Source organism: Solanum tuberosum, unplaced genomic scaffold (assembly GCF_000226075.1).
Source record: "Solanum tuberosum cultivar DM 1-3 516 R44 unplaced genomic scaffold, SolTub_3.0 scf00021, whole genome shotgun sequence".
In the NCBI taxonomy this organism is placed as follows: Eukaryota; Viridiplantae; Streptophyta; class Magnoliopsida; order Solanales; family Solanaceae; genus Solanum; species Solanum tuberosum.
In genome coordinates this window covers 2,429,480-2,455,267 of record NW_006238947.1, presented here as the reverse complement: position 1 = coordinate 2,455,267, position 25,788 = coordinate 2,429,480, and the positions used below count along the sequence as shown (strand labels likewise).

The 25,788-nt window shown below is 31.7% G+C and overlaps 3 protein-coding genes and 1 pseudogene across 6 annotated transcripts; 2 read left to right on the top strand and 2 right to left on the bottom strand.

The window, feature by feature from the left end:
* Positions 1-4,094: 4,094 nt before the first annotated feature.
* On the bottom strand, positions 4,095-5,262 carry LOC102595714 (uncharacterized). Its single transcript, XM_006341191.2, has one exon. It carries the CDS (start codon positions 5,260-5,262, stop codon positions 4,384-4,386), a length of 879 nt encoding a protein of 292 aa, XP_006341253.1. The 3' UTR covers positions 4,095-4,383.
* Positions 5,263-14,005: 8,743 nt separating this feature from the next.
* LOC102588635 (ankyrin repeat domain-containing protein EMB506, chloroplastic) lies at positions 14,006-19,220 on the top strand. The gene is made up of 7 exons (XM_006341088.2): positions 14,006-14,544; positions 15,692-15,771; positions 16,006-16,104; positions 16,201-16,299; positions 16,397-16,495; positions 16,573-16,671; positions 18,811-19,220. Exons 1-7 carry the CDS (start codon positions 14,151-14,153, stop codon positions 18,913-18,915), a joined length of 975 nt encoding a protein of 324 aa, XP_006341150.1. The 5' UTR covers positions 14,006-14,150; the 3' UTR covers positions 18,916-19,220.
* LOC107059478 (cyclin-L1-1-like) lies at positions 16,678-18,768 on the top strand (annotated as a pseudogene).
* Positions 19,221-19,407: 187 nt separating the features above from the next.
* LOC102588306 (protein BUD31 homolog 2) lies at positions 19,408-25,316 on the bottom strand. 4 transcript variants are annotated; one of them, XM_015306018.1, is made up of 5 exons: positions 25,188-25,316; positions 22,895-22,969; positions 20,347-20,448; positions 20,052-20,239; positions 19,408-19,841 (listed from the first exon to the last, which is right to left on the bottom strand). In XM_015306018.1, the coding sequence occupies exons 3-5, from the start codon at positions 20,438-20,440 to the stop codon at positions 19,686-19,688; spliced, it is 438 nt and encodes a 145-aa protein (XP_015161504.1). In that variant the 5' UTR covers positions 20,441-20,448; positions 22,895-22,969; positions 25,188-25,316; the 3' UTR covers positions 19,408-19,685. The 4 variants fall into 4 exon arrangements, with proteins under 4 accessions (XP_015161504.1, XP_006341149.1, XP_015161505.1 ...); XM_006341087.2 differs by lacking the exon at positions 25,188-25,316 and having other exon boundaries at positions 22,895-23,132; XM_015306019.1 differs by lacking the exon at positions 22,895-22,969 and having other exon boundaries at positions 19,472-19,841.
* Between the last annotated feature and the right edge of the window lie 472 nt (positions 25,317-25,788).

Here is a 25,788-nt window from a genome sequence, read left to right as displayed (position 1 = left end):
GGGTCTTGTCCCACATCCATCTCAGCTGTTTTAGAGGCTTCATAGACAGACAGACAGTTAATTATTTCAGTTGTCTTTACTTTTCATTTCTTATGTTAAAGACTTGAGTTTGTCTAAATTGCCAGTTGAATGTTCCTTTATAACATTCTAGTTTCTTCATAAATGTTTATGTGATGAGTTAAGTCTTCCGCTGAGTTAGTAAGCCAGGCCAAGGGTTCGCTTGGGGTCAACAATGGTCTTCGAGTGCCAGTCCCGCCCAGGATGTAGGCTCGGGGCGTGACAGAATGTTAGCTGTATTTCTATCTCACCACGAAGGGAAGGTAGAGGTTTGGAGGTACAAAATGAATGGAGAAGTGTTGGAGAGGGAAAAAATAACAAGTTTAGACAATAATAAAACACTGTTTGTGAGCTCGGAAGGATCGTGCTTGAAAACATGTGTTGCACAGGGGCTAGGAAACAAGATATATTTTTCAATGTTTCATAATAACAAGGATGTTTTCTATTGTTTGGTCAATCACAAATATTACTCTTTTGATTATTTGGGCATCAAAGCTTATTCAAGTCCAAATATTTTCAACTTGGTTCGACCAACATCCTGCATTTGGATCGAATCAGAGGATGATTAATAGTATTGTTCCCTTTTTGTTAGCAATGTTGTCTTAATAAGAGCGGAATTATTTTCCCTTTTTGTGTGTCAATTATATTTTAAGGAAAATATGTAAAGTTGGATGATAATCCTAAAACAAACATAAGTGATATTACTAGGTAATTTCTCAAACATGGATGACTATCTAGGGAAATCACTCAATCAAATTTGAATTTACAAGATTAAAGTTGATGTTAGGTGTTTGATGTTTCAAACAAAATTTAAAGTTAATTTTGTTAAAAGCTAACGTTGTATTCTTATGTTTGGAGTTAAGATTGATAGAATTAACTTCATATTTGAAAGTCTGAATTAGGCGTAAAAACTTTGCATTACTAACCGCTTATATGAATTTTGTACATAAAAGTTTTAATAATTTCATATAAAACATTAGTAATAACATGTTTAAAAGTGTTTAGAGTAAAGTTAATATCATATTTTGCTATTTACCGTTCACCAAGAAGACACCATCTCAATTCGTTCGAGATGAATTACATCCATCATGTTCTGATAAAAGAGACGCAGGTAAGGAGGTCTGAAATTTTCCAATACTCGCTAAACTTTAAATTTAGGGGTCGTTTATTAATTGTTTTGGAGGTTAGTTATGCAGACATTAAATATATGACTAAGTAATAACATGTTAGATAGTTGGTTAAGAGGTAAATTATTCATTTATAAAATTGATATATATAGTTTGTCTTGATATTTTTTTTTTTAAAATCCGCATAACTAATACTACATGTATAAGTCATAAGGGACTTTATGTATCATTTTTATGCAAAATAAAAGATGGAATAAGTAATCATGCATCACTAGTTCTTACCATAAAATAATACATGGATTTCCTCATAACTAACTCATATATTACTAATAGTTTTGAGACATTTACTGCAAATGAAACCTTCATTCCTTATTGCCATGCCAGTAAGTTAGTTTCATGTCGACTTGAGGATAGCGTATCACATATGGAAAGCAAGGAACTAGAAGCATTTCAAAGGAGTACAAATACAGTATACTGACATAGTGGAGGGAATAATTCAAGAACTTATAGTGAGGATAGAAATGTATAAGAATACAAAAAAAGCAAATAGGTGTAGGAGTTTTTGGCATAAATTATGTAATTAGTTTGAGTTGATGAGGTCACTCCTCAAATGCATGTTAAGGTACTGAGGTTGAAATGCTCTTAGATGGTAAGTTTATTTGTTTGTTAATGGTAATATTCACATTGGTTGTCAAACAATCACAAAAATCGAAATTGTAATTGAAACTTGATAACGAATCTGGACTAACCCAGATAAAGTCGTGGACAATATGAATTCGTGACATACCGAGATTGATTCATTTCATCAAATTTGCATAGTTCTAACCAACTATCAAACGACCTATTAGTTTTTAAATGGATAGAACTTAAATAGAGGTGCATAAAGTGGCTATCCGATGTAATTCCTACCAAGAAAATGCAACTCACAAACTTGGGCTGTTGAGTTGTTCGCCCATGTAAAGCCCAATTAAGATGGCCCAATCATACATGAGTTTCACTTATGTTTTTGGGCCTTTTTTGTTCTATTTCAATCTATTACATTAGTAGCCGCGTGATCTTTCTTCTTCTTTTTTCCCACTTAGTTAAAGAAATAGCCAAAATTTAGTCAACTTTATCAATTTCTTTTTGCAATAAACTTTAATAAATTGTAACTGGAAAGACTTATTATTGTTTTCACCAAATAGTAGTTATAGGGATAGTCATTCAAGTTATAGAAATGATTCGTTAAACATAATTTTATTTATTTTGTATACATGAAAAATACTAGAAAATGACATTAATAATTCCTTAAGTTTGTGAGTAGGTTTAAAATTATCCTATAAATATACCTTTGTGCATATTAGAACCTTAAATTTATCAAAACCAAGCATTTCTAATAAGATCTTAATCTTTCATCTCATCGAGGATATGACCCTGATAAGAGAGCAACGAAAATTAGGATAGATAATTAGTAAGTCATAGAATGATTTTCCTCTTCCCAGTGGTAAAGCATGGTTCTAGCCGGGGGCGGAGCCACCTTGAGTTCAGGGGTTCATCTGAATCCCCTTCGGCGGAAAATTATACTATTTATACATTGTTAAAATAATTTTTTTATATATATAGTAGATGTTGAACCTCCTTCGGCTAGTTTGTGTGTCCACTCTTCATATTTTGAACCCCTTTAATAAAAATTCTGGCTCCGCCACTGATTCTAGCAATAAGCATTTGTCTGCTCCCTTATTAGTACTATTACTATTATGCATTATTTTATTCTTTAATTTTATACTATTGTTGTTACTTTTACTTTGGTTATCTTTCCTTTTTATTTTTATTTTTTATTGTTGGTACTTTTTCATCATAGAGTTTTCGTTGTCACTATCTTTTTCTTTTTTGTATTTTTCATCAAACTAGTCTCGAAAACTATTTTCTTGAGCCGAGGGTCTAATCGGAAATAACTACCTCACAGATAGAGATAAGATTTATGTACATCCATCTTTCTTCAAATTTTATTTATAAAATCATACTGAGTATGTTATTATTTTCGTATATATTCATAATATGTAGTTAAAGGAAATTTTACACAAGACAAATGAAGCGCCCATGTTATCCACCTTTAAGGTTCACAATAAAGAATCTTTTTAGCCCATCCTATGCCATATGCTGTTAATTTTTGTACCTTTCTATTTTTTTATATTAGGAAAGTCTACCTCATATCTTTCTGCAATAAATTCTCTTTAAACCCTTTCTGACACAAGAATTTTCCAAGAAACTACTCAAACTAAAATAAAAAAGAAAAAGAAAAAGCAAAAAGGGAAGTTAAGTGAACTAAATGTTCGTTATGTGTGGGTTCCAGAAGAATCGAACCATAAGAGTTTATTATACACAATGTTATTCCTTATTTTTTTAATAAAAAATTATTTCCATCCTAAAACTTGTGACCTCTTGATCAACACGATCAATACGAGTACCTTTAACAAAAAGCAAGAAGAAGAAGATAAATAAGAAACAAAGAACTAAAATGAAAACTAAAAGATTGAGTCTTTTACTTCTTCTGAATTAATCAGTATTCTTACTAACACAAATCAACGAAGAACTCAAAAAATTGAAGTCTTGCAAAAGTAAAATTTTCATTTACAATTCCATAATCAAACACCTTATAAATTATAATTGCCATGACCATTTCCTATATTACTCGAACTCATTAAAAATATTGTCACACCTCTGTCGAATTCTTCAAAAACATCACTACTCTTCTAAAAAAATCAACAGACACCCAACAATATTTTTGAAAAGTCTGAGCAAGTGAGCAACATAAACCATTTCTATCTTCTTCAACAATAAAAAGAAGAAGAAGAAGATAAAGAAGATAAACAAACAAAGAACTCAAAAAGTTGAAGTCTTGAAAAGAAAATTTTTCATTTACAATTCCATAATCAAACACCTTATAAATCATAATAGTCATGACCATCTCCTATATCGCTCGAACTCATCAAAAATACTGTCACATCTTTGTCGAATCCTTCAAAAACATCACTACTCTTTGAAAAATCAACAAACACCTAACAATATTTTTGAAAAGTCTGAAAAAGTGAGCAACACAAACCATTCCTATCTTCTTCAACAAAAAAAGGAAGAAGAAGATCAAGAAGATAAACAAACAAAGAACTAAAAAATGAAACTTAATAATTAAAGATTAGTTTTTTCCCCTTCTTTTTGTGAATTAATCAGGACTCTTAGTAGCACAAATCATCAAAGAAAATCCATCTTTTTCTTCTTCTTCTTCATTTTGCTCCAAATTCTTCTCTTGATCAAACCACAACCTACTATCCAATCCACTTCTTGTCCTAAACATAAACATTGCACATCCAGATTTTGGATTACACAACCAATCATGAACATCCCACATAAAATCCACAACCAATCCATCTAAAAATATCGTTTGATTTCCGCGAAAATTCCATTGTAATCTCTTCACTTGTATCACACTCTTCTTATCAATCGATACAAACAACATTGAAGATGAATTCTTGATCAAAATGTCATGACATTTTCCATTTTCACTAAACTTACCCTTAGTAACCAAAACAGAACTACTTGAAAAATGTTCATTTCTTGATACCAATCCAAATCTTGAAAATTTATCATCAAGATTCAATTTTTTTAACTCAAACTCATGCCCCATGTCACCAAGAATCAACCCCACCTCACAATTCACTAATATCTTCACAAAGAACCCGTTGATCGGTTCTGGACCTCCTTCATACTTCGCGTTAGAAAGATCCCAATAAACGTCGAATCTTGAAGAATACAATTCAATTGTTTGTGAACCTTTTGACTTGTCTAATATTGTAACTACTTTCTTGAAATTTTTTGTGTATTTTTCACTTATACTGATTGAAAATACATGTTGTAATAAACAACACCATGTAATTTTAATCAAGAATTGCTTCTCTATTGATGAAATTTTCACTTTGTAAATACATGTAACAACATTTTGTAGTGAAGGAATGTTATATACTACTTGATTTGATGGATTTGAACAATATGAATTTGTTACTTTTATAGCATGCTCATTGTAACAACTTGCTATATTTCTCATTCTTGATCAAAAAAAAAAATCCCCAAAAAAAAAAGGAAGAAAAGGGGTGTTTCTTTAAGTGATTGATTTTTTTGGGACTATACTTTGCTTTTGTAGAAAGGAAATAATGGAAGATGAAGAGTGATTTTTGATAGGTTCTTTTCTTGTATAAACAGTTTAGTTTATAACTTGAAGGAGTTGTTTTAATATGTAACAATAAGAGAGAAAATTGAGGTTTTAGGCCAGGTCATAGGCCAATTAATAAGGGATTCTCTGACCTGAACAATTCTAATACTTATATACTAATACACATGGTATTTCGATATTTGTATTAAGATTCGATTAAAACTGAAGAAAGTTTCACGTTTGATCAGGGTAAAGCGTTATGTTAATTTTTTTTGGTTTTCCACGTGGTGTTTGATATCTATATAGAGGTTCGACTGAATACGGAGTTGCACTTGAAAAGTCTCACATAGAGATGGTAGCGCAAATGGGCGGGTAAGACGGACTGGATTAATAAATGAGTGGGTTATTGATCCGTCCAAAAGTTATTTGGATTAAAATGCGAATCAAAACTCTAAGTTTGATAGGTTGAACTAATAAATGAGCAGGTCAATAATCAGCCCAGACGTCATGCTTGAGCGGTTGGGTGGTTATGATTTCATGAACTAGTTTTATCACCTCTAATCCAAATTGAGAGTAAATGCTCATTGACAAAGAAAACTCCATGCCCAAAAATTTGAACTTGTAACATTTAGTAACAAAATTTTTTACACGACTAATGTAATTTACCTTGTTATATAACATATAACTTGTCATTATAAAAAAATCAAAATTAAGTAAGTTATTTACACCATCAATGTGAAGAATTTTTATACCATCATATTACTTTTAGCTATTGTAGTACAGTATATAACACGTCTTATTTTTAAGATTATAAATCTCACATTTAAGGAAGATTTGATGTTTATTTAAGTAATTTGATAGTGTAAAATTTATTTATATTAACGATATATATAATTGTAATTACTTGTGATGACTTAATTTCATTAATGTTGTTTGCATTGTCTCTACACAAACTCTAATTTTTTTAATTAAAAGTCAGAAGAATAGAAGGACCTTATTAATTTCAAAGGATTTCTTTAATTAAAGAGTGCTACTACAAATTTCAGTGACAGTTCATCTGTTTTTTCCTAAAAATATATTTAGAAAAAATTGTTAAGTTGACTTGATCTGATTCTACAGAAATAAAAAAAAAATGCTAGGTGTTGTACTTTATTCTTTATATTAATTATTATTGTGCTTAATTTGTCCTTTTCTGTGTGCTAATGTCAACTTCTGAAAAAAACAAAACATTTATATTTATAGTTTATTTGTTATATTTCTATTGGAAACCTTTACTGGTTACATGTGATCATCCTTTTTTTTTTCATTAATAAACATGTCCATTGAGATAATTCAGTTGCTTTAGAGGGTGATCATCTGGAGTTAATTTTTCCTCAACGTCTTCTAAGTCAAGTCTGTTTGCAGGACTATTATACAGAGGGGATGTGATTTACCCAGTGTATATAAAGTGTTCACCATAGACGGCTCACCAGAAAGACAGACTGTAACAGAAATTGTAATGACTACGGATTATCTTGAAGTTCGAAAAATAATACTCCCTCTGTCCCTAGTTACGGATATCGAATCAACTAAAATTTGAGATAAGGCACAGAAATAAATATATTTGGAATCTAAACTCTAATCCATCTTAAAATTTAACTGAAGTGATAATTATCCAAGATTATAACCACTATGGAAACTCTTACCTACTTTCATATGATGGTTAATTATGTCAAGATGCATTAGGATTTATTTAAATTTTCTCTCCCAATCTTGCTTATTCAACATAATTGAGTGCTTGATTTTCATGAATTTACAAATGTTATGGAAAAAATTTGTGGATTATACTCCCTCTGTCCTTAATTACTTGTCCATTTTTCATTTTATAGTTGTCCCTAATTACTTGTCTATTTTGACAAATCAAGAAGAACAAAATTTTTTTACCTATTATATCCTCAATTAAATGATTAATTACTTTGAAAAATGTAGAACTTTTCATCCACTTCATAATTAATAGGGATAAAATAGCAAACTCACTATGTCATTAATTGTTTTCATAATAAGTGTGTCAATTCAAAAGTGGACAAGTAATTAAAGAAAGAGGGAGTATAAGGTAATTTTACTCCCCATATTATACAACTGTTGATGATAAAAACCAAAAAATTGTGATGTTGAGAGATGGGCCCTGTAATTAATTTAGTCAGAAGGAACCACCAATTACAAATCATATTTATATACTTGTGCCGACTATTTTAATTTAATTTTTATGAATCGATCGAATTAAAAGAATTTACATTATGAGATCGTTTATTAATGATTGCAAGTAAATTTTATGATTAGTACTCATTGATAATTTGATAAAAATAACGATGGTGACTAATATGCATTACAAGTTAAACTAAATTGATATGTTATTCTAAAAAAAAAAGTTACTATTGTAGTTCGTATAATTTATATCGAATTGCCTTCACATCCTAATATTCCTAACAATATTTTCCTTCATACTAAACACACAGTAAATTGCAACTTCAATCCTCCCTTACATCCTAACATTACTAACAATATTTTCCTTCATACTAAACGCATAATAAATTACAACTTTAATTATATAATCTATAAATTTTAAATTTTGAATTTACCTTTAATCGCTATTTAAAAGGATAAGGGATTAAGATGGTCCATTCAAAGCAAAATTGAATTATCAAATTGATATATATATTATGAAAAGAAACTTTGAAATTTTATCAAATAAAAAAAGTGCAGTTGAGAACATTTAATTTAGTGAAAATGAAATAACATTGAAGAGTAGACTAAAGAATGGTTCCCTTGAGCTTCTGTCTTTTTCCAAACAAACACCCAACAGACATAAAAACAGCAATAATAATTATTATTATTATTATTCTTTTTTCTACTATATTAAAAAAGCACAAAACCTATTAATTACAAAATATCACAGTATGAAATATTGGTGTATGGGCTTATGTTTTTTTCAATAATAAGAACATCATCATTTATTTTATATGCTTTGATTTGATTGAATACAAGTGTTAAAGAGAAAAATAAAGATTTTTGAAATTTGAGATTTTAAATATGTCATGAGGTCTTTTGTGAACGATTATAAAGTAAAGTTTATTACTTAAACGGTCATTGAATTATTGGAAATAAATGAACATAGTAACTTTTTTCTTTTGTATAAAAAAATTCACTTATCTTATGATATTATGCTTAAAAGATCAATCAAATTGGAATTCAACCACTTTCAATGACGTGTGTTAGGATCAAATGTTTACCATCATGTCAAAAATTATTACTGATTGCAAAGACACAATTTTATTTCTTAACTAAATCCACCAAGCAAGCGTCATATTCGATCAGACTCCATTCTGGATTACCTTATCCTTTATTGGTGAGGGACTGCAGTAATGATATGTCTCATTGCATAGAAGTAGAATGTTTCATTGTAACATTAAGAAAGGACAAGTTTAGAGGGCCACTAACGTGATATCCATTATTACAATTTACAACATTTTAGCATATAGTTTGCATCGACAGTATCAATCTTCACTATTTGTTATATTTATGGCCATAATATTTCACTCGGAGAATTTGATAGCTTTGATCTAGATAATGTAAAGAAGTTTAGTTAACACATAAATAATACATTCCTAATCGAGTATGACAGTATATATTCATCATGGGATGATAATCTTAACGTTGTCTGTCAACCTATCGTAATCGTCTTCCTTATATGGATTTGTAACCGATAATGTAAGCAAACACATATACAGAGTTGTTATTCATGTTGGGCCAAAAACAACCCAAAAATAAATTATCAATCATCGCTTAAGTAAACTTGAAGAAGGAGAATAATTAAGACTTAAGTTGGACTCTTCACAAATGTCTTCACACTCGTATTGAATGCTTTAAAAATACACTATTTTTGGAGGGTTCGACACGGTCTGGTCGACATTTTTGAAGAGTCCGAACAACACACAGATTAAGACAACAAGAGAAAGTCTATAAATATATTATCAAATTTCAATGTAGTCAAAGGTCTAATTATTCTTTGCTTGTTTCATGTCCAAAAGAATTCCACTTGCCCAAATATTTAAATTACATTTTTTTATTATCATTAAGAAAATTTATTTAAATGGCTTTGATTAATGAGATAGAGTATTTATTAGGGTTAGAGTAGAAAACAGACAGCCCTATACTGCCAACTCACCAATTTCTCTTAAAATAAATCAATTTGAAACAAAAAATAAAAATTCCAAAATTGGAATTAAAGACTGAAATTCTTTAGAAATATAATACAAAAAGCGAGACTTCAAAAGTATCCACAATTCTATCCACTAGTACTGCAGTGAAACAATCTCTATAACAATATCGTTCGTTTTGAAAACTTTTGATTGCCATAAAAATCATTTGATATACAATTATAATAATATTCGGCTATTATTGGTTAAAAAAACCATAAAATTAAAATTTTCATTTTTTTTAATATTATGCATGTAAGAATTTTAATGTAGCTTAATTAATCACTTCTTAATGATAAAAATTTATATTCATATAATATTCTTTGTCATATAATTATAATAAAGTATCAAAATATTTGATCGGTATTTCTAAAGCTATTATCGGTCATCTTACATAGAGATAAAATATAACATAAAATATCAGTTTCGTGAAAAATTTAATTGTTATAATAAAGTGTTGTTATATAAAAATGTTATAGAGAGACCTGTTCCGATAGACTTTTCATTGGAAATTTATGCGAAGTAGCTAGTGATTCCATTAAAGAAAATATTTTCCCTAATAAAAAAAAAGCTAATAAAATAGAAGTGTAGGGTAGCTGACTCGAACATCATTATTTACGAGAAGAATTGTTTCTAATCAAAATATATTCATATTTTATTTAATAATAAATTTGAAACAGTCATCAAGGTACCTATAAGAAAATAAAAATTATTGACAACTACTATTACCAAAACAATAAAATTAATAGTGTGAATTTCAAATTGTTACACAACCAACTAGTCCTGCAAGATAATTAAGATCCATGTGTTTAGTAAACATCATTAATTAGATTAGTACCTATTTGTTGCATATATTATTGTTGGCCATAAAATATTTATCATTCCATTTCAAGTATATAACTAATAATTATTATATTCATAAATTGACTAATCAATGTAAAAAGATTCCCTTCTTTTTTGTTTCTCGATTAATATTTGATATTGGGTCGACTGAATTCGAATTCACATATTATAGGGTCTATTTCTGAGGACCGTGCTTCCAATGGAATTCTTTTTTCCATTCCAAAATGGACCAAACCCGATATCACTAATCAAAATGAAGAAATTTCAACCATCTTGCCATAACTCAGATTAGTCGTTAAAAGTTTTTTTTCATCAACCTACAAGTAGGTTGTCTCTAGTTAAATATTTTTAACTAAGGTATATTGATTAACGGCAACGATATCTATGCCACAAGCAACAAAGTCCATACAATTAAATTTGTAAATGATATACAACTTGGGAATAAAGAAATTAGGAAGTTATACTACCAGTGGAAAATTTTCAGCTAGAACAAAATTCAGATATATATATTTTTAAAATGTCTGTATTATAAATATTCATCATAAAATTGACTTATAATATTTCATGATGATTTTAAGACTATCGTAAGGTTTATTGCAATCGTTCTTTCTTTATTCAGGCTTGAGACCAATGATGTGTAAGCTATGCAAATTAGCTCAAACACAAAGGTCACTGACGCGCACATTTCACCCCATCGTGTTTTGCTAATATTACATATAAATTCTTTTGACCTACTTTTTTTTTTGTCAAGATTACACCCCATAGATGTAAGATGTACACAGACATTATTTCTACCTTAATGAGGGAGAGAAGCTGTTTCTGAAGGACTCTCGATTCAAAAGAAAACTATCCAACATTGATTATAAGAAAGAAACAACAAAATAGCAAGAAACAAAACCATCTTTGTAACTATATATATATTAAGAAGCATATAAGCTAAGTAATAACAACAATTAATAACTGTAATCTCACAAGTATGGTTTGAGCAGGGTAGAATGTATACCATCCTTGTCCCAACCTTTTTGAGGTAGAAAGTGTTTCCGATGAACCCTCAACACAAAAAAGAAAGTATTCGACGCAAAATTATAAGAAAAATGATAACAAAAAGAAGATATAAAACAATCTCTATATCTATATTGGTTATTAAATTTGGCATGGTAAAGTTATTAAATGTATGTGTATTTATGTGAAAATAAATTAATAAAGTGGTGAAATATATGCAATAAAGTAAAGTTCTTGTATAATAATGGAGAATATAGGCTACTTTGTAAATTCAATTAATGCCATTAAGAGGAAAAACAAGGAAATGCAGCGAAAATCACTAACTAAGCATAAAACGCATTCACTAAATGCGAGTTATGCATAAAATTTGAAATTTTCAAAGATGTACGGTCCAAAATAAATATTACGTTATGTTTCTCAATATATAATATCGGGTAATGCTAAATGACCAGAAATTTAAAAAGTCTATAATCTCTTTTTTATTTGAAAATAAACGGATCTTTTTATCATTTTTTTAATTAAAAGGTATTAAAGTTAAAAGGGTAAAAATGTTCAAAAAGGTAAAATAACATAGTGTGAAATATGTTATTTTACCATTCTGGCCAAAAGAATTTTTCCATATAATATCATACAATATTATATCTTGGGAAATTCATATTATTTTACTAGATAATATATAAATTATCTTGACATAATTTTTTTTTTGGCTTCATACCAAACACACCCTTTATGTAAAATATTATATGTATAACCATGTATAACAAGTATATAATATCTATATATCGGTTAAAATAAAAAAAAATTCTTTTATACAACACAACAACGCACAAATCTCTTTTATAACCATATATAACAAGTATATAATATAAATATCATTACCCTTTGTTTGGAATTGAAGGAAATTAAGAAAAAGGAAGGAAAATGAATGAGAAAGTTAAAGCAAAAAAAGGTTTTATTTCCTCTATTTCGATTTATAATATTTTCTATCTGAAATTTCGTGGCATAGTGAGTGGTCTCACATTCTTTATAGTATGTGAGAGCAAGAAAATACGTCAAAAAAATATTCATTTAAATAAGCTCACTTAGACAAAGTTAAAAGAAGGAACGACTTCACTAAGCTCACCCATATATCCTAGCTAATCTATATAACTCTCTCCTTCTTTATTTGGACTTGGGACTGATAATTTTTTGACAAGCTCACGTAGGCGTAATTAAAAGTAGCAGGATGCAACTTGAGGACTTTTGCTTGGGCATCCATCCTAACACTCTTGTTTATAAACATGGTACACTTAATTTTGAAATTTAATTCAATCTGATGCATTGAGTAGAAAATATATTAAAAATAAACTTTTACTACCTTTTATTTAATTTTCTTATAATATTGACATGAGATGAATTTATAAATCGCGTAATATATGGTCCCCAAATCAAGAAAGAAGGGAGCAAAAACTTTGCTTTCAAAAGAATTTTCCTTCAATAATAATAATTCATCAGTATGAGGAATTTGGTCCATTTGTAATACTATTTGTCTTACATTTTTTTCAAAATAAAAAATAAAAAAGTGCATTCAAGCATTTATTTATAAAAAAGAATTCTTGATTATGACTTTGTGTACAATATATTTATAGCATGCATCTGACAGAAAAAAACAATCATGCTAACAAAGCATAATGAACTAATTGGAGTAACTACCAAGATATCAAAATTATTTTTTCTCAACATACATGACTCAAAAAGTCCATTCCATCTTCATGTTATGTTGCTTATATAAAAAATCTTGTCGCACCTATATAAATTCGATAAAATTTAGGTGTGGATATGAGATACGATAGTAAATTTGATCAATTTAACTTGGGTGTGATTTGACTATACATCCACGATCAAGAAGTATAATTTAATTTAATTTAGGTTTATATCATATATATTAACGTAAAGTACTATAATATTTTGCTATCATATGAGCTAATAACTTATAATTGAAAAATATATTAAGTGTTTACATAAAAATTTCATTATGTTATCTTTAATTTAATTTAACTTCAATTGATTGTAAAAAAATATACCTATATATATTGTAAAATATGCATTTCAACCGTATTTTAGTTTTAAATTACTCCATACATATGAGACTGAAGTTACAAAAAAATTGTGTTTGAAGCACTAGCAAACTTCGAACAAGTTAAATGGAGGCGACCAAATAGAATGCCCCATAAAAATCTAATTATCATCAAACAATTCAAAATTTCTAGACTTTTCTTAAACAAGCCCAATCAAAATACATTTTGGTTTCGAAGGGGACGAATTGACCTTTCATAACGCTTATTTAGTCATACTAACATGACCCCATTGATTAATTTTCGATCAGAGCTTAAGAAAGAGACAAAATATTGAGGCAAATCTAGCTCTCCGACAAACTAGAACACGAGTGGAGGCTATCAATCCGATTTCAAAACTAGTTGGTACATTCGAATAATAAAATAAAAAAAGTGTTTTGGGCTTTCTATTGTTTTGTATACATGGGCTATCACAGCCCAAATGGATAATGGGCTTCATAATCTTATCTGAACAGCCCATTTCAGAAGCCTCTTACATGTTCGATGAAATGCCTCAAAGAGAGTAAATTATCCAAGTTCTTGATCAATCAACATTCTTGGTTAATGGGAATCTTCAATTTGGTGTTATAGTTTAGTATAAAGATTGAAAATGGAGAAAATAATGGTGTTGCAGTGTAATTCATCTTCTCCATTTACGCAGCTATGGCCAACTACAGTTACAGCAACGGCTTATACCTGCAGTTTTAGCTGCTCTAATGTTGTTTCTTTCAGATTTCCAAGAAGAATTAACATGGGGTTTCATTCTTTTCAAGAAATTTCTAGAAGGAATAGTTTAGTTAACTTAAGAAAAGCTACCTTTTGGGAAGATCCTGATGATGGTAGTGATAGTGAGGAAGAAGAGGAGAGTGAAATGGAAGAAGAAGAAGAAGAAGAAGAAGAGGAGGAAGATATGGATGTTGAGAGTAGCTTTGAATATGAAGTAAATAAAGCTATGGACAATTCTACAAATGGTTTGTCTACCAGGGAAGATGAGTTTGTGAAAGGTACTTCCTTTTTCCTGTTTTCAACTTGAAAAGTGGTAGTTTATTCAACAACAACATCATAAGCAGGGTAATTACACTAGTCGGGTATGGGGAGGATAGAGTGCACGTAAACGTTAGATTAGAAAACATGGAAACTAAATCGTAGAGATTTTATATATATTGAGAAGCTGGTTATAGTAGAGATTGGATAATAGATGGTTTGAGCAAATAATGTTAATAAGTCGTTTCTTTCTTGATTTAGTTTTGTACCCAACACCTCTTGTCAGTGTCGAAGCTGGGATTTTTACAAAGGATTTCAATATATAAAGAAGTCAATAGGATTCAACATCTAGTAATATTAACCTTCCGTCAAAGGGGGGTTCGGATGACCCCCTTGTAGCCACGTGGCTCCGCCCCTGTCTCTAGTGATTGTCATTCTAGGAAAGTGTCTGATATATTTTGAATCTCTAGTATCTGTTCTAGTTGTTCGGAAAGCAGGGCGGATGTAGTGTATATGTTATGGGTTAGTCCAATACCAGTAGTTTTGATTCAGAATTCAGATATTGTATGTGTTAAAAGATGCACTAGAAGTACATATGATTAATTTTGAACCTAGTAAATTAGATGAACTGTGTTAGAATTCCAATCTCGCACCCATAAAGTTCAAATCCCGAATCCATCTCTGATTCTGTAGGTTCAATTAGCTGCCCCCACTCTCCCCCAAAAGAAGTTCATTATGCTGGGAAGTGAAAGATAAAAGTATTAGTATCTACTTTTTGTTTTTATTTCAATATTTGAACAGCTTTTGAGCCCAGAGATATACTATTATTACAAAACGAGGAAACTGAATCCTAGAGATATTCTGTTTGGGAAACTAGAGTAGAAATTGAAGAGTGGATGGTTCTAGTGAATGATGCTAATAAGTTGTGTTGCATAATTTCGTCCGCAATTTTTCTTCTAACAAGCTTCAGTTGGCAGGAGCTTTAGTGCATCAATTCAACTTATCTTTTGAAAACCCGATTTAGTTTCTTTTTTCCTTGTGATGCAGTATCTCGTGTCTTTTGGATCTCTAGAATCTGTTCTAGTAATCTCGATTGTTTCACGTACAGTTATCTGTTACCTTTCGAATCTCAAATATCTGAAACTAGCATGTTCTTTTGTTTTTCAGAGGTTGAACAGCTTTTGAGCCCAGAGGAAAGGGAAATTTTGTATCGCAATCAAACTCTAGAGCTGGATAAGATATCAACGGTAAGTTCCAAGGAGATTCAGCTGCTTCTTTCATGTTAACATTCTTCTCTGATAAATAGACTAGTATGCAAGCTACGGACTTGCTATTCATACCGTCTTAGATACTACCTACAGTCTTTAGACACCAAAATCCACATTATTCAAAAGAAACTATGGATATGCTAGTAGAATTGCATATTCTTTTGCTGGTTTCTGGAGCAAGTCCTGATACTCTCGAACGTGCTTCTACTCCAGGAAAAATGGAACCCTCTTCACACTTTTGCACTAGCAGGGCAGATACGATTTATGGATAGACTTCTAGAGGAGGGTCTTGATATTGATGCCGTTGACAAGGTATTTACTATATCCATAATATAGATGGTGTTGATTAACGTTCAATACTTGTTTGTTCGTTGTGTTTGAAGTAGTTATTAAGTTAATTGGTGACAGGAAGGGCAAACAGCTCTTCACCACGCCGTTTTTGGTAAAAAGGAGGCTGTGATCAGTCATCTTCTAAGAAAAGGTGCAAATCCTCAAGTTAGGGATACGGTGAGACAACTTGTTTTTGCTTTTCAACTCCATCAACAACTTGCTTAAAATTTCATTGCATTGGGTCGTATTTAGATCTTTTTCATCATGTTAACAGGATGGTGTCACCCCCCTACATTATGCAGTTCAAGTAGGAGCCTTGCAAACAGTTAAATTGTTGATCAAATACAAGGTTGACGTGAATGTTGCTGATAATGTAAGTGGATGTTTTATTTCATTTTCTGACATTTTTGTGGTCTTGTTAGCTTAGCGACGAGTTATTCTTTCTTACAGGTTGGTTGGACGCCACTGCACGTGGCCATGCAGAGCAGAAACAGAGACATAGCAAAAGTTCTTCTTGTCAATGGAGCAGATAAGTACAGAAAGAATAAGGTAAATTTATGTATAATTGTAACTTGAGCACGGGACTAGAGTTATTGGTGGTGCAATCTTTAAGGCTTAAAATGGTGGATGAACTATGAAAATGGTAGATGGACTATATTTTGAATCTCCTTAGTGGAAATCCCGACTTCACCAATAGATGTGCCAATCCAACTCAAATGGTAGATGAACTATAAAGATTTATAATCCACTATAATCAAAGTGAATATGTATATACCATAAAACAAATTACATGAAAGTGGAAACCTACATTAGGCCGAACCGAACTAGAGAAGTAGTTCGAAAAAAGAAATAAGTGCTTCAACAACGATTTCTTCTTCTTCTTTTTTCTCAAATGTCTTCACTGAACCCCATTTATGGGGAGATTCTTGAAGTTCAACTATGATTTACACGGCAATAGACACATTCTATCTAGCAGAGGAGCAGCTTATAAACTCGCCTTCTTGGAAAGATGGAATTGATGAAGTTACTGAAACAACACTTCGAATCTATGGTTGTGATCTCATCCAAGAAAGTGGGATTTTGCTCAGATTACCTCAAGCTGTAATGGCCACTAGTCAAGTATTACTTCATCGCTTTTACTGCAAGAAATCATTTGCCCGTTTTAATGTGAATAGTGTTGCAGCTAGTTGTGTTTGGTTTGCATCAAAACTCGAAGAAGCCCGAGAAAACCAAGGCAGGTGCTTGTTGTTTTCCACAGAATGGAATGTAGGAGAGAAAACTTACCTATAGAACATCTGGAGACATCTTCGAAGAAATATATTGATTTGTAAGCAGACCTAATCATAAGAGAGAGGCATCTTTTAAAAGAGATGGGTTTCATCTGTCATGTCGAGCATCCTCATAAATTTATATCAAACTACCTTGCAACTCTTGAAACACCTGCAGAATTGAGTCAAGAAGCTTGGAATCTTGCAAATGACAGTTTCAGACAACACTCTGTGTAAGATTCAAGAGCGAGGTTGTGGCCTGTGGAGTTGTATATGCTGCAGCCCGTAGGTTTCAAGTGCCCCTCCCAGAGAATCCTCCTTGTGGAAGGCATTTGATGCAGACAAGGCTGATATTGATGAAGTTTGCAGAGTTCTCGCTCATCTTTACAGCCTTCCAAAGGCACAATGCATTCCTGTGTGCAAGGAAGGAGGCTCCTTTGCTACATCAAACAGATCAAGGGACTCGCCATCGCTTCCTGTATCTAAGGAAGGTTTGTTGGATGGAAGTTGCTAAAGATGCAGTAACAAAAGCTGCCCTCGATAAGTTAAAAGGACTCAAAGAAGAGCGATGATGACTCTAAAAGCATGTCTTCAAAAGGGGAGTCAAAAGAAGACCCTGGAAGAGCTGACAATAGAACATATGCTGGTGGAGAAAAGAACAAGGAGAGAGAGATGAGAGGGACAAGGAAAGACTAAAGTCTCGTGAACATGATTGGGGAAGGGAATCTGATAGGGAAAGGGACAGAGAAAAATCCAAGGAAAGGAATCATCATTCAAGAGACGGAGGTCACTCAGAGAAACCGAAACATCACTCTTCTCAAGATCGTGATTACCAGTCTTATTCATCGCGGGAGAAGGATCGTCGTAGACACCATTAGCTTGGAACGGCCTGGCAAAATGTCTCCATGCCAAATATGTTTGTGGTTTTTCTGGAGCATAGCTGCAGCTCTTTGCATATAGCTGAGAGTGCCTTCTTCATGAAACATTGGTTTTACCTCACCTATATATATCATCTAAGGTCTCCTGTTATCGAGACATTGGTTTTACCTATTTGCTTTTAGTTCCCCTGAACAATTGACTTACCTTTGCTGTCCAAATTTCTTGTAAACTAAAGCAGGATTGTTAACTTTCTGCACTACATTTATAAACTTGCGTAACTGGAAAAAAAATGCGTATGCCATAGTTTACTAATACACATTTTCACTTTAGTTTATGACTTAACCATGGTACAGTAGTATGATTTGGTGTAAACACGGGTTGCAGGTAAGATTTTTCTGATTATTTAGGTGGGATGAAAGCGGATTTTTCATAGCGGGGGACTTCTCTTTGCACAACTTATACCCTACCTATGTTTCTTTTTTCTTAAAGATTATGTATGCACACGAAAATTTCCTAACTTCTGAACATTTACATTTCACAGGATGGTAAGACACCCCTTGATATTAGCCTTTGTTATGGCAAAGATTTCAAGTCCTATGATCTGGCTAAGTTACTGAAGCTTGTTCCTGCTAATAGAGAGCTGTGATTGGCTTCTACAATTTACGTGCAGTTCTTCCGAAATCTCAAGAAGATTAGAACCGTGATGTTGACATTGACATCTATTCTTCTGCATTTTTACTCCCAGCAAAGAAGAAAACAATCAATTATAGTCTAAGAGGACGTGTTGAGACGGATACATAGAAGCACAATTCAGATCAACTTTCGGGCATGGAATCACTAGAATTGTAAAATATTTGGGCAATTGTGCAGCCAGTCTTGTAACAGATTTGTAAAAATAAAACAGAACCTGTTTTCTTATGATATATATGTCCCAGTGCTGATTTTAGCACACTTTATTGAGCAAGAATCAGGTGATTAGGCAAGTCATGGATTTACTTCTTCGACAATGACAGTGTACGTTGACTTTACCCCTACCTCATGGAGAAGAAGAACCTTGGCTCAACTAAAGCGAATCATGGTAATGAAAAGGAAAAACAGCAGTGAAACCCATTACTTCTATGAAAGTGTCAAATAACTTTTTTAAACATGGATCCTGATATGGCCGTAGCATATGATTTACTTGCTAACAAGCATATGGAAAATATTTTAACGCAAGTTAAGTAGTATGCGATAAATAGGTTACACAGTTTACAGTAGGTACTGCAATCATATTTGTTATCCCATCAAACACTGCCTCTAGCATTTTACAGACCGTGATGTGCTAGACATCGTTTGATCGGTGCTTTGAATAGACGGAGGTTTACTACAAGTACAATAACATCTAAAACAATGCACTTGCTGATTCTAAGGAACAGGTCAATCTCCGCTTGCACAACCTTTACAGCCGCAATGGACACATTCTATAACCTTCTCCTCCCTCAGATGCTGTGGAACTCGGCAGACACAGGTTGTTTGAAAGTTGTGATCCCGCGGTTGCATGCACCTCAAACAGCAGAGACGTTCATAACCAGGCTGTAATTCAAAGGCAAAACCATCAAAATTGTGACAAAGTATACACAACTATGGAATCCCCCCCACACACACAGAGGAGAAATGTACTAAACAAGAGGCAAAACGGAAATACATTCAGAAAGAAGAGATACACATTGACATATGTTCATGCCAGTGCACTAAAAAAAAGTAAAAGGTAACACAAAACTGAAGCAGAGAGGATGAACATACCTTTTTCCATTTCGCAATCAAATTTCGATCAGCATATCCTTGATCCATGCAAAACTCATATAATTCCTTGGAGATCTCTTTCCTCCTGTGAAAGAGATCAAAAATATACCGGCTCTTCTGATGAGCAATTTTGAAAATAGGCCACAAAGCTTCACATTTTCTTTTGCCATCATGAGGATCATTTTCAGCTGCACCAGCAGTCAAACAACAATAAAATTCATATTGACGTTAGGAGGTGACATCATTTTGACTTCATAGAAACAACAAACACAAAAATAGATTTTTATGACAATACCTTCCCTCATTTTTGCTTGTAGTTCACTAAGAGTAGGTTCAATCAACTCCCATCCCTCTGGATATTTGACACGGTTTGTTTTTACTTTAGGCATGGCCTTAGCTGCACCAAACACACATAAATGTAAGACTTACTTATCAGTGACCTTAACAGAAGAAAATGCATGTAATTGTAAAACATAACTGACAAATTTATCTCAACTTTCGACTTAATCCAGAGAAACGCCACAAATAATTTTGGTAAATTATAGAAGATGATAGCACAATTGGGTTCCAAAGCACCATTTGACCAACAAAAGCCAAACTGATTTTCTTATGTGATCATGAAACACTACTCAATACATAATCTAGTAAAATTACACGAGCGGGCTTTTATGCTCGGTGCTTCATGCTTAAATTTCAGGGCCAATCATGCTGAATTATGTGTTACAAATTCAAGAAAATTACAACTGAAGGGGAACTTGTTCCCGATGGGAAAGAAGAAACAAGTGCTCATGATTGCAGGTGACATGATAGAAGAAATATATGCTGGCTGATATCTCTTTCAGTTTTTCTTTTGTTTCTTTCCCTTGTTGCCAAATACACAGAGCAAAGACGTTTAACAACTTAGTAAAGAGGCTACAGGGGAGTACAAAGAAAAAATTCTGTGAACTGCAAGCCATTAGTACTCGTAATTAACATGACAATAAGGGAGATTAAAGATAATAAGTTTTGTTTGTAATGATATCCCCTAGGCAAATATGATAACAATATTAAATAAAAACTTTACCAATTAAAAGAATAAAATGAAACAAAATTCTTCACAAAAATATAACAAAGATCTTTTGGATTTCTCCACATCTTGGCACTATTACACGATAATAGGTCATAATAAGAATTTTAGCAGTAGTGCCAACAACAACATACCCAATTAATCCCTGTGGGTCCAGGGATGATAGGATGCACCCTACACTTGTGGGGTAAAGGGGTTGTTTCCAATAGACTCTTGGCTCAAAAGAAAAGTATCCGACGTAGGATGATCGTGAGAAAATAAAACAGCAAAATTGTAAAGATACAAAACAAGTACATCAACATGTAGTAATACACATTGAAGTATAAGAAACTACGAGATAATTAAATAGTACTACTAAAAAGGAGAGGAAGAGGCTAGCCCGCTACCTCTCCCACATATTAGCAGCAGTGCCATTAACACAAATTAGCATGTCATGTTAACAAAGTTGAGTGTAGAACAAATTAGCAACCCAACTGGTATCAGAGCAGCTGCAGCGCAGCAGCAACACTAAACTGAAGGGCCTCAGTAAGTGTAGTTTACTTTAGGCTTTGGTCACCCAAGCTTGGGCGTCAGATGTGTGAGGATAGGGAATTCGGTTGGGCTGATAGAATCTTGAAAAAGAAGAGATTAACCTTAAGGAGCCCAGCAGAAGCTCTTTATAAACTTTGGTTAAAAACCAACCAGAAAACCGAATGCTTGACAGTGACAACTAAACTGAAATACGAAAAAGAAAAAAAACTACAAACAAAATTGACCATGTATCTCTAATCTCCCAATCTCTTCACATATCTCAGCCATCACTTGCAATAGTCTCCATCCCTTATTACCCAATCTTGTTCCACCTCTCTAACTTATTTATTTATTTAGGCTCATTTCTGGTTCCTATTGCCTCAATTGTTGACGTTTAACGTCAATTGTGGCAGCACAAATATGACATCAAAATAATGAAATATAAAGACACTGATGATAAATATATTGTCTCAACTTTTGCTTCACAATGCATTTCCTTTTGGAATAGCTATTCTATATTTAGAATACATGCCGTTTAGATTTAGTTCTTTTAAATGGTTTTCTTCTTTAGATCACCAAATATGTAGCACCGTGGTTTTGGTTTTGTTGTTTCATCAGAAACTTGTATGATATATAGGATTACTCTTTACTTGCACTACGGAAGACCGAGACTACAGTTTTGCACCCAAGGGTGTGACTTAGTGTCGCCCCTTCATAAGAGGTTCATTGGCAAGGAAAAGTATGCCTTAGAACCTTGATGTCGCTCAACACGTTTTAAGCCTCGCACCAGGGCTTGTGCCTTTTTCACGGTGGCTACAACCGTGATTGTTTGTGCATTTTTTACTCCAATATAAATGATTTGTCTCTTAAGAAAAATTAGGGTTTCTCGGTCTAGCAACAGTAACATAATCATGTCCAAAAACTCATAAACCAAATTATACATTAAAATTGCAATTTAGGGTTTCTCTCGGTCTTGCAACAATAACATAATCACGCCCAAAATCTCATAAACCAAATTATACACCAACTTGACAGTAATTGCAATTTACTTTTTTTCACTATAATTTAAATGCAGCAAATAAAATGTTACTTCCGAATTTCAGAAAATTTAAACTAAATTCCTACAACACTATTCTCAAATTCAGCAAACATTGTGAGATAATCGAATACAAAAGAACTTATTAAAAGCTTAAAAATTTAACCAAATATAATCCACTAGAAAGGAAAAGGACACTTTAATTGTTCAAATACCACAAAAGCAACTTACCGGTGTCGAATATTAACTTCCGATCAAACTTAACGACGGCGTCAGAGGCGGAGGAAGCTCCGGTGAGGTCTGAATCTGGAAACTTCGATTCTTATAATAAAAAAAAAAAGTTGCTTTTGTTCTCTGCTAATTCAAGTCGGATCTTGGAGCGGAATACGTGGGTAACCCGAATCCGGATATGATTTGACCCTTTTTAAATAAAGAAGGGAAAATGGTCTGATATACCCCTCAACTTTGTAATTTAGAGCTGATATACCCCTCGTTATGAAAGTGACTCATATATATCCCAACTTATATACAAATGACTCACATATACCCTTTTCCTCTAACGGAAATGAAAAAAATTAATTTCAGGTTAATTTGTTTTATTTTTAAAAAAAAAAATATTATCCCATATGAGTATATTTAATCCTCCTCAAACATATATATATTTTTTAACTTTTTTTTTGTTTCAATGACTAATTTAGATTTATTATTTTGATGGTCAAATTTATTTATGTTTCACTAATATTCTTGTAAAACTTATTATAGATGACCAAATTTTTTTTCTTCAAATACAAAAAATTAAATTTACAATATAGACAAAAAAAAAATAGTTTTAAATTATAATATAGCCACAAAAAATAGTTTTAAATTTTTTTCTTTTACACTAAGGAATGAAAGAAAAAAATAAAACAAGAATAAGAAACTCAAATAATTATAATAAAAGAAGTCAAAAAATAATTTATGTATGTAAAAGATTAAAATATACCTTAAACTTTGCTAGAAGAATCATATATACCCCTAAATTATTTTTAAGAAAATTAAAAGTCAAAAATATAAATTTAAAACTAACTTTTTCACTTCCGTGAAGGGTATATGTGAGCTCATTTTGTAATGGTAGGGATTTATGTGAGCCGTTTGTATAACGATAAGGGTATATATGAGCCACTTTCATAACGAGGGGCATATCAGCTCCAAATGACAAAGTTGAGGAGTATATCAGGCCCTTTTTCAAATAAAGAATAATGTGAATACATATAACTTTTGATTAGTTACTTTTTGTGAATAATATTAGACTCGATTTCTTATATTTGCTAATATATAATTCAATCTTATAAATAAATTATTAAATTATGGTCTAATATCTATAATAACTTATAAAATTCATATGTTGCTTAACATTTTATTAAACTCCCTTCGTCTCATTTTATGTGACACTGTTTGACTTGACACTGTATTTAAGTAAAAAAAGGAAGATTTTTGAAACTTATGGTTTAAAACAACCAATTCATTTCATCAAAGGTAAAAGAAGAATTTAAAGTTAAAATGTTTCTAATTATAGTAAGGTGATATTTTTTTGGGACAGACTAAAAAGGAAAAGATGTCACATAAAATGAGACAAAGGGATAAATATTTTCTATTTGCAAAAAAAAAAAAATCTTAAGAGAATGGTCCAAAAGTTCCAAAAAAACAAAAAAAATCCTAGTGAAATTCGACGAGTGGAGCTTGGGAAGGTAGAAAGTAGTGGAGTTTATCATTACTTCGTGGAAATAGAGAAGTTGCTTTCGAAAACCCTTGGCTCAAATGCAATAAATTCATATATAAAGAAGTAGGAGACAATGAAGAAAGTACTATAGCGGGTAACAGGTAGTCTTACCAAAAGAGAGCAAAAACAACAACAAATAGTCATGTGATATATAATCGAAATACAATCAATAATAAAATATATTATTGAAACAATAGTAAACAATACAACTAGAACCTAACAAGACAATCAATAATCTTATTTGAATTATTCATTACAAAAAAATTTATATGATTTAACGCTAATTTTTAATTTCAAATAAAATGATTTTTTTAATTATTATTTTCATGGTCAAACGTCCAATATGGGCTAGCCCGACCTGACCCGTCAAATTTCAAAGTCTGTATGAGTTAGCCTGGATGGGGTGGGCCAGCCCATATTGACCGCTATTTTTTCAAGTATAGTTGCACCTCTCTGCTTTGTCTATGATTTCCCCTTTTTAACAAACGATAAACAAGAAAGAGAAATATGTTCAACGTTTAGTTTCTTGATTTCTTGGTGTATTGTTATTGTAATATATACTCAAAATTCAAACGAGAATTATGATGGCACTTTAATATAAGAATGACTAAAAGAAATTGTATACATACTGGAGTTAATATAACCCGTAAATAACAATAGAGTAAAATATATCAAATAAAGATTATCAAACTAATTAACTAAAAATTAAATAGATAAATAAGCACTAACATGTAACTAAAGATATATAAGGCATATGTCTTATACCTAAGATGGAAACTTATTCGGAGAAAATAAGAGTCTCGTGCTGATAACGTGTTATGCAATAAAATAATAAAATAAAAAGAAGAAAAACGGAGACAGAAGCAGAGAAGCAGTAGTAGAAAGAAGTAGTAATTTTCCTTTTCAATGTACATTTTTGCCATGTGTGTAACTTCCCTTTTTATAGGGAAAAAATTACTTGGAGTAGTTGGCGTCCTACAGTAAAGTGGGCCACAAACATATGTTATTTACAATATGGCCCATAAACATACACTATTTATAATAATATTTTTCTTTTCAAAAAATTAAATATTAAAGTCAACTTTATTTAAGTCAATCATTTAAAAATTGGTGGAAAAAAAAACACTTCAGTTTTCTATAGAACATCATTTGTATAGAACAACTCTTTGCAGATATTGCATCTCCATGGTATCGGTTTGGAGCTGGTGGAGCTGGAGCTGGAGCTGGTTCTAGCAGGTACATTTCTTTTGTTGTTCTTAGGTTGCGTCATCTAAAGCATAAAACAAAAATCACAAGACTCTCATGGCTTTAGTTCTTTTGTATCTTTTAAGTATCAATAGGTAAAACGGTGATGTGCTGATGTAAA

What these genes read in the sequence shown, in the direction of transcription:
- LOC102588635 (XM_006341088.2), top strand. Translation starts at nt 14,151, where the DNA reads ATGGAGAAAATAATGGTGTTGCAGTGTAATTCATCTTCTCCATTTACG. An exon ending in ATCCTCAAGTTAGGGATACG is followed by an intron (nt 16,300 to 16,396) that starts GTGAGACAACTT and finishes TCATGTTAACAG; the next exon opens with GATGGTGTCACCCCCCTACA. An exon ending in ATAAGTACAGAAAGAATAAG is followed by an intron (nt 16,672 to 18,810) that starts GTAAATTTATGT and finishes TACATTTCACAG; the next exon opens with GATGGTAAGACACCCCTTGA.
- LOC102588306 (XM_015306018.1), bottom strand. Translation starts at nt 20,440, where the DNA reads ATGCCTAAAGTAAAAACAAACCGTGTCAAATATCCAGAGGGATGGGAG. An exon ending in ACAAGCAAAAATGAGGGAAG is followed by an intron (nt 20,240 to 20,346) that starts GTATTGTCATAA and finishes CTGCTGGTGCAG; the next exon opens with CTGAAAATGATCCTCATGAT. An exon ending in TGATTGCGAAATGGAAAAAG is followed by an intron (nt 19,842 to 20,051) that starts GTATGTTCATCC and finishes TTTGAATTACAG; the next exon opens with CCTGGTTATGAACGTCTCTG.
- LOC102595714 (XM_006341191.2), bottom strand. Translation starts at nt 5,262, where the DNA reads ATGAGAAATATAGCAAGTTGTTACAATGAGCATGCTATAAAAGTAACA.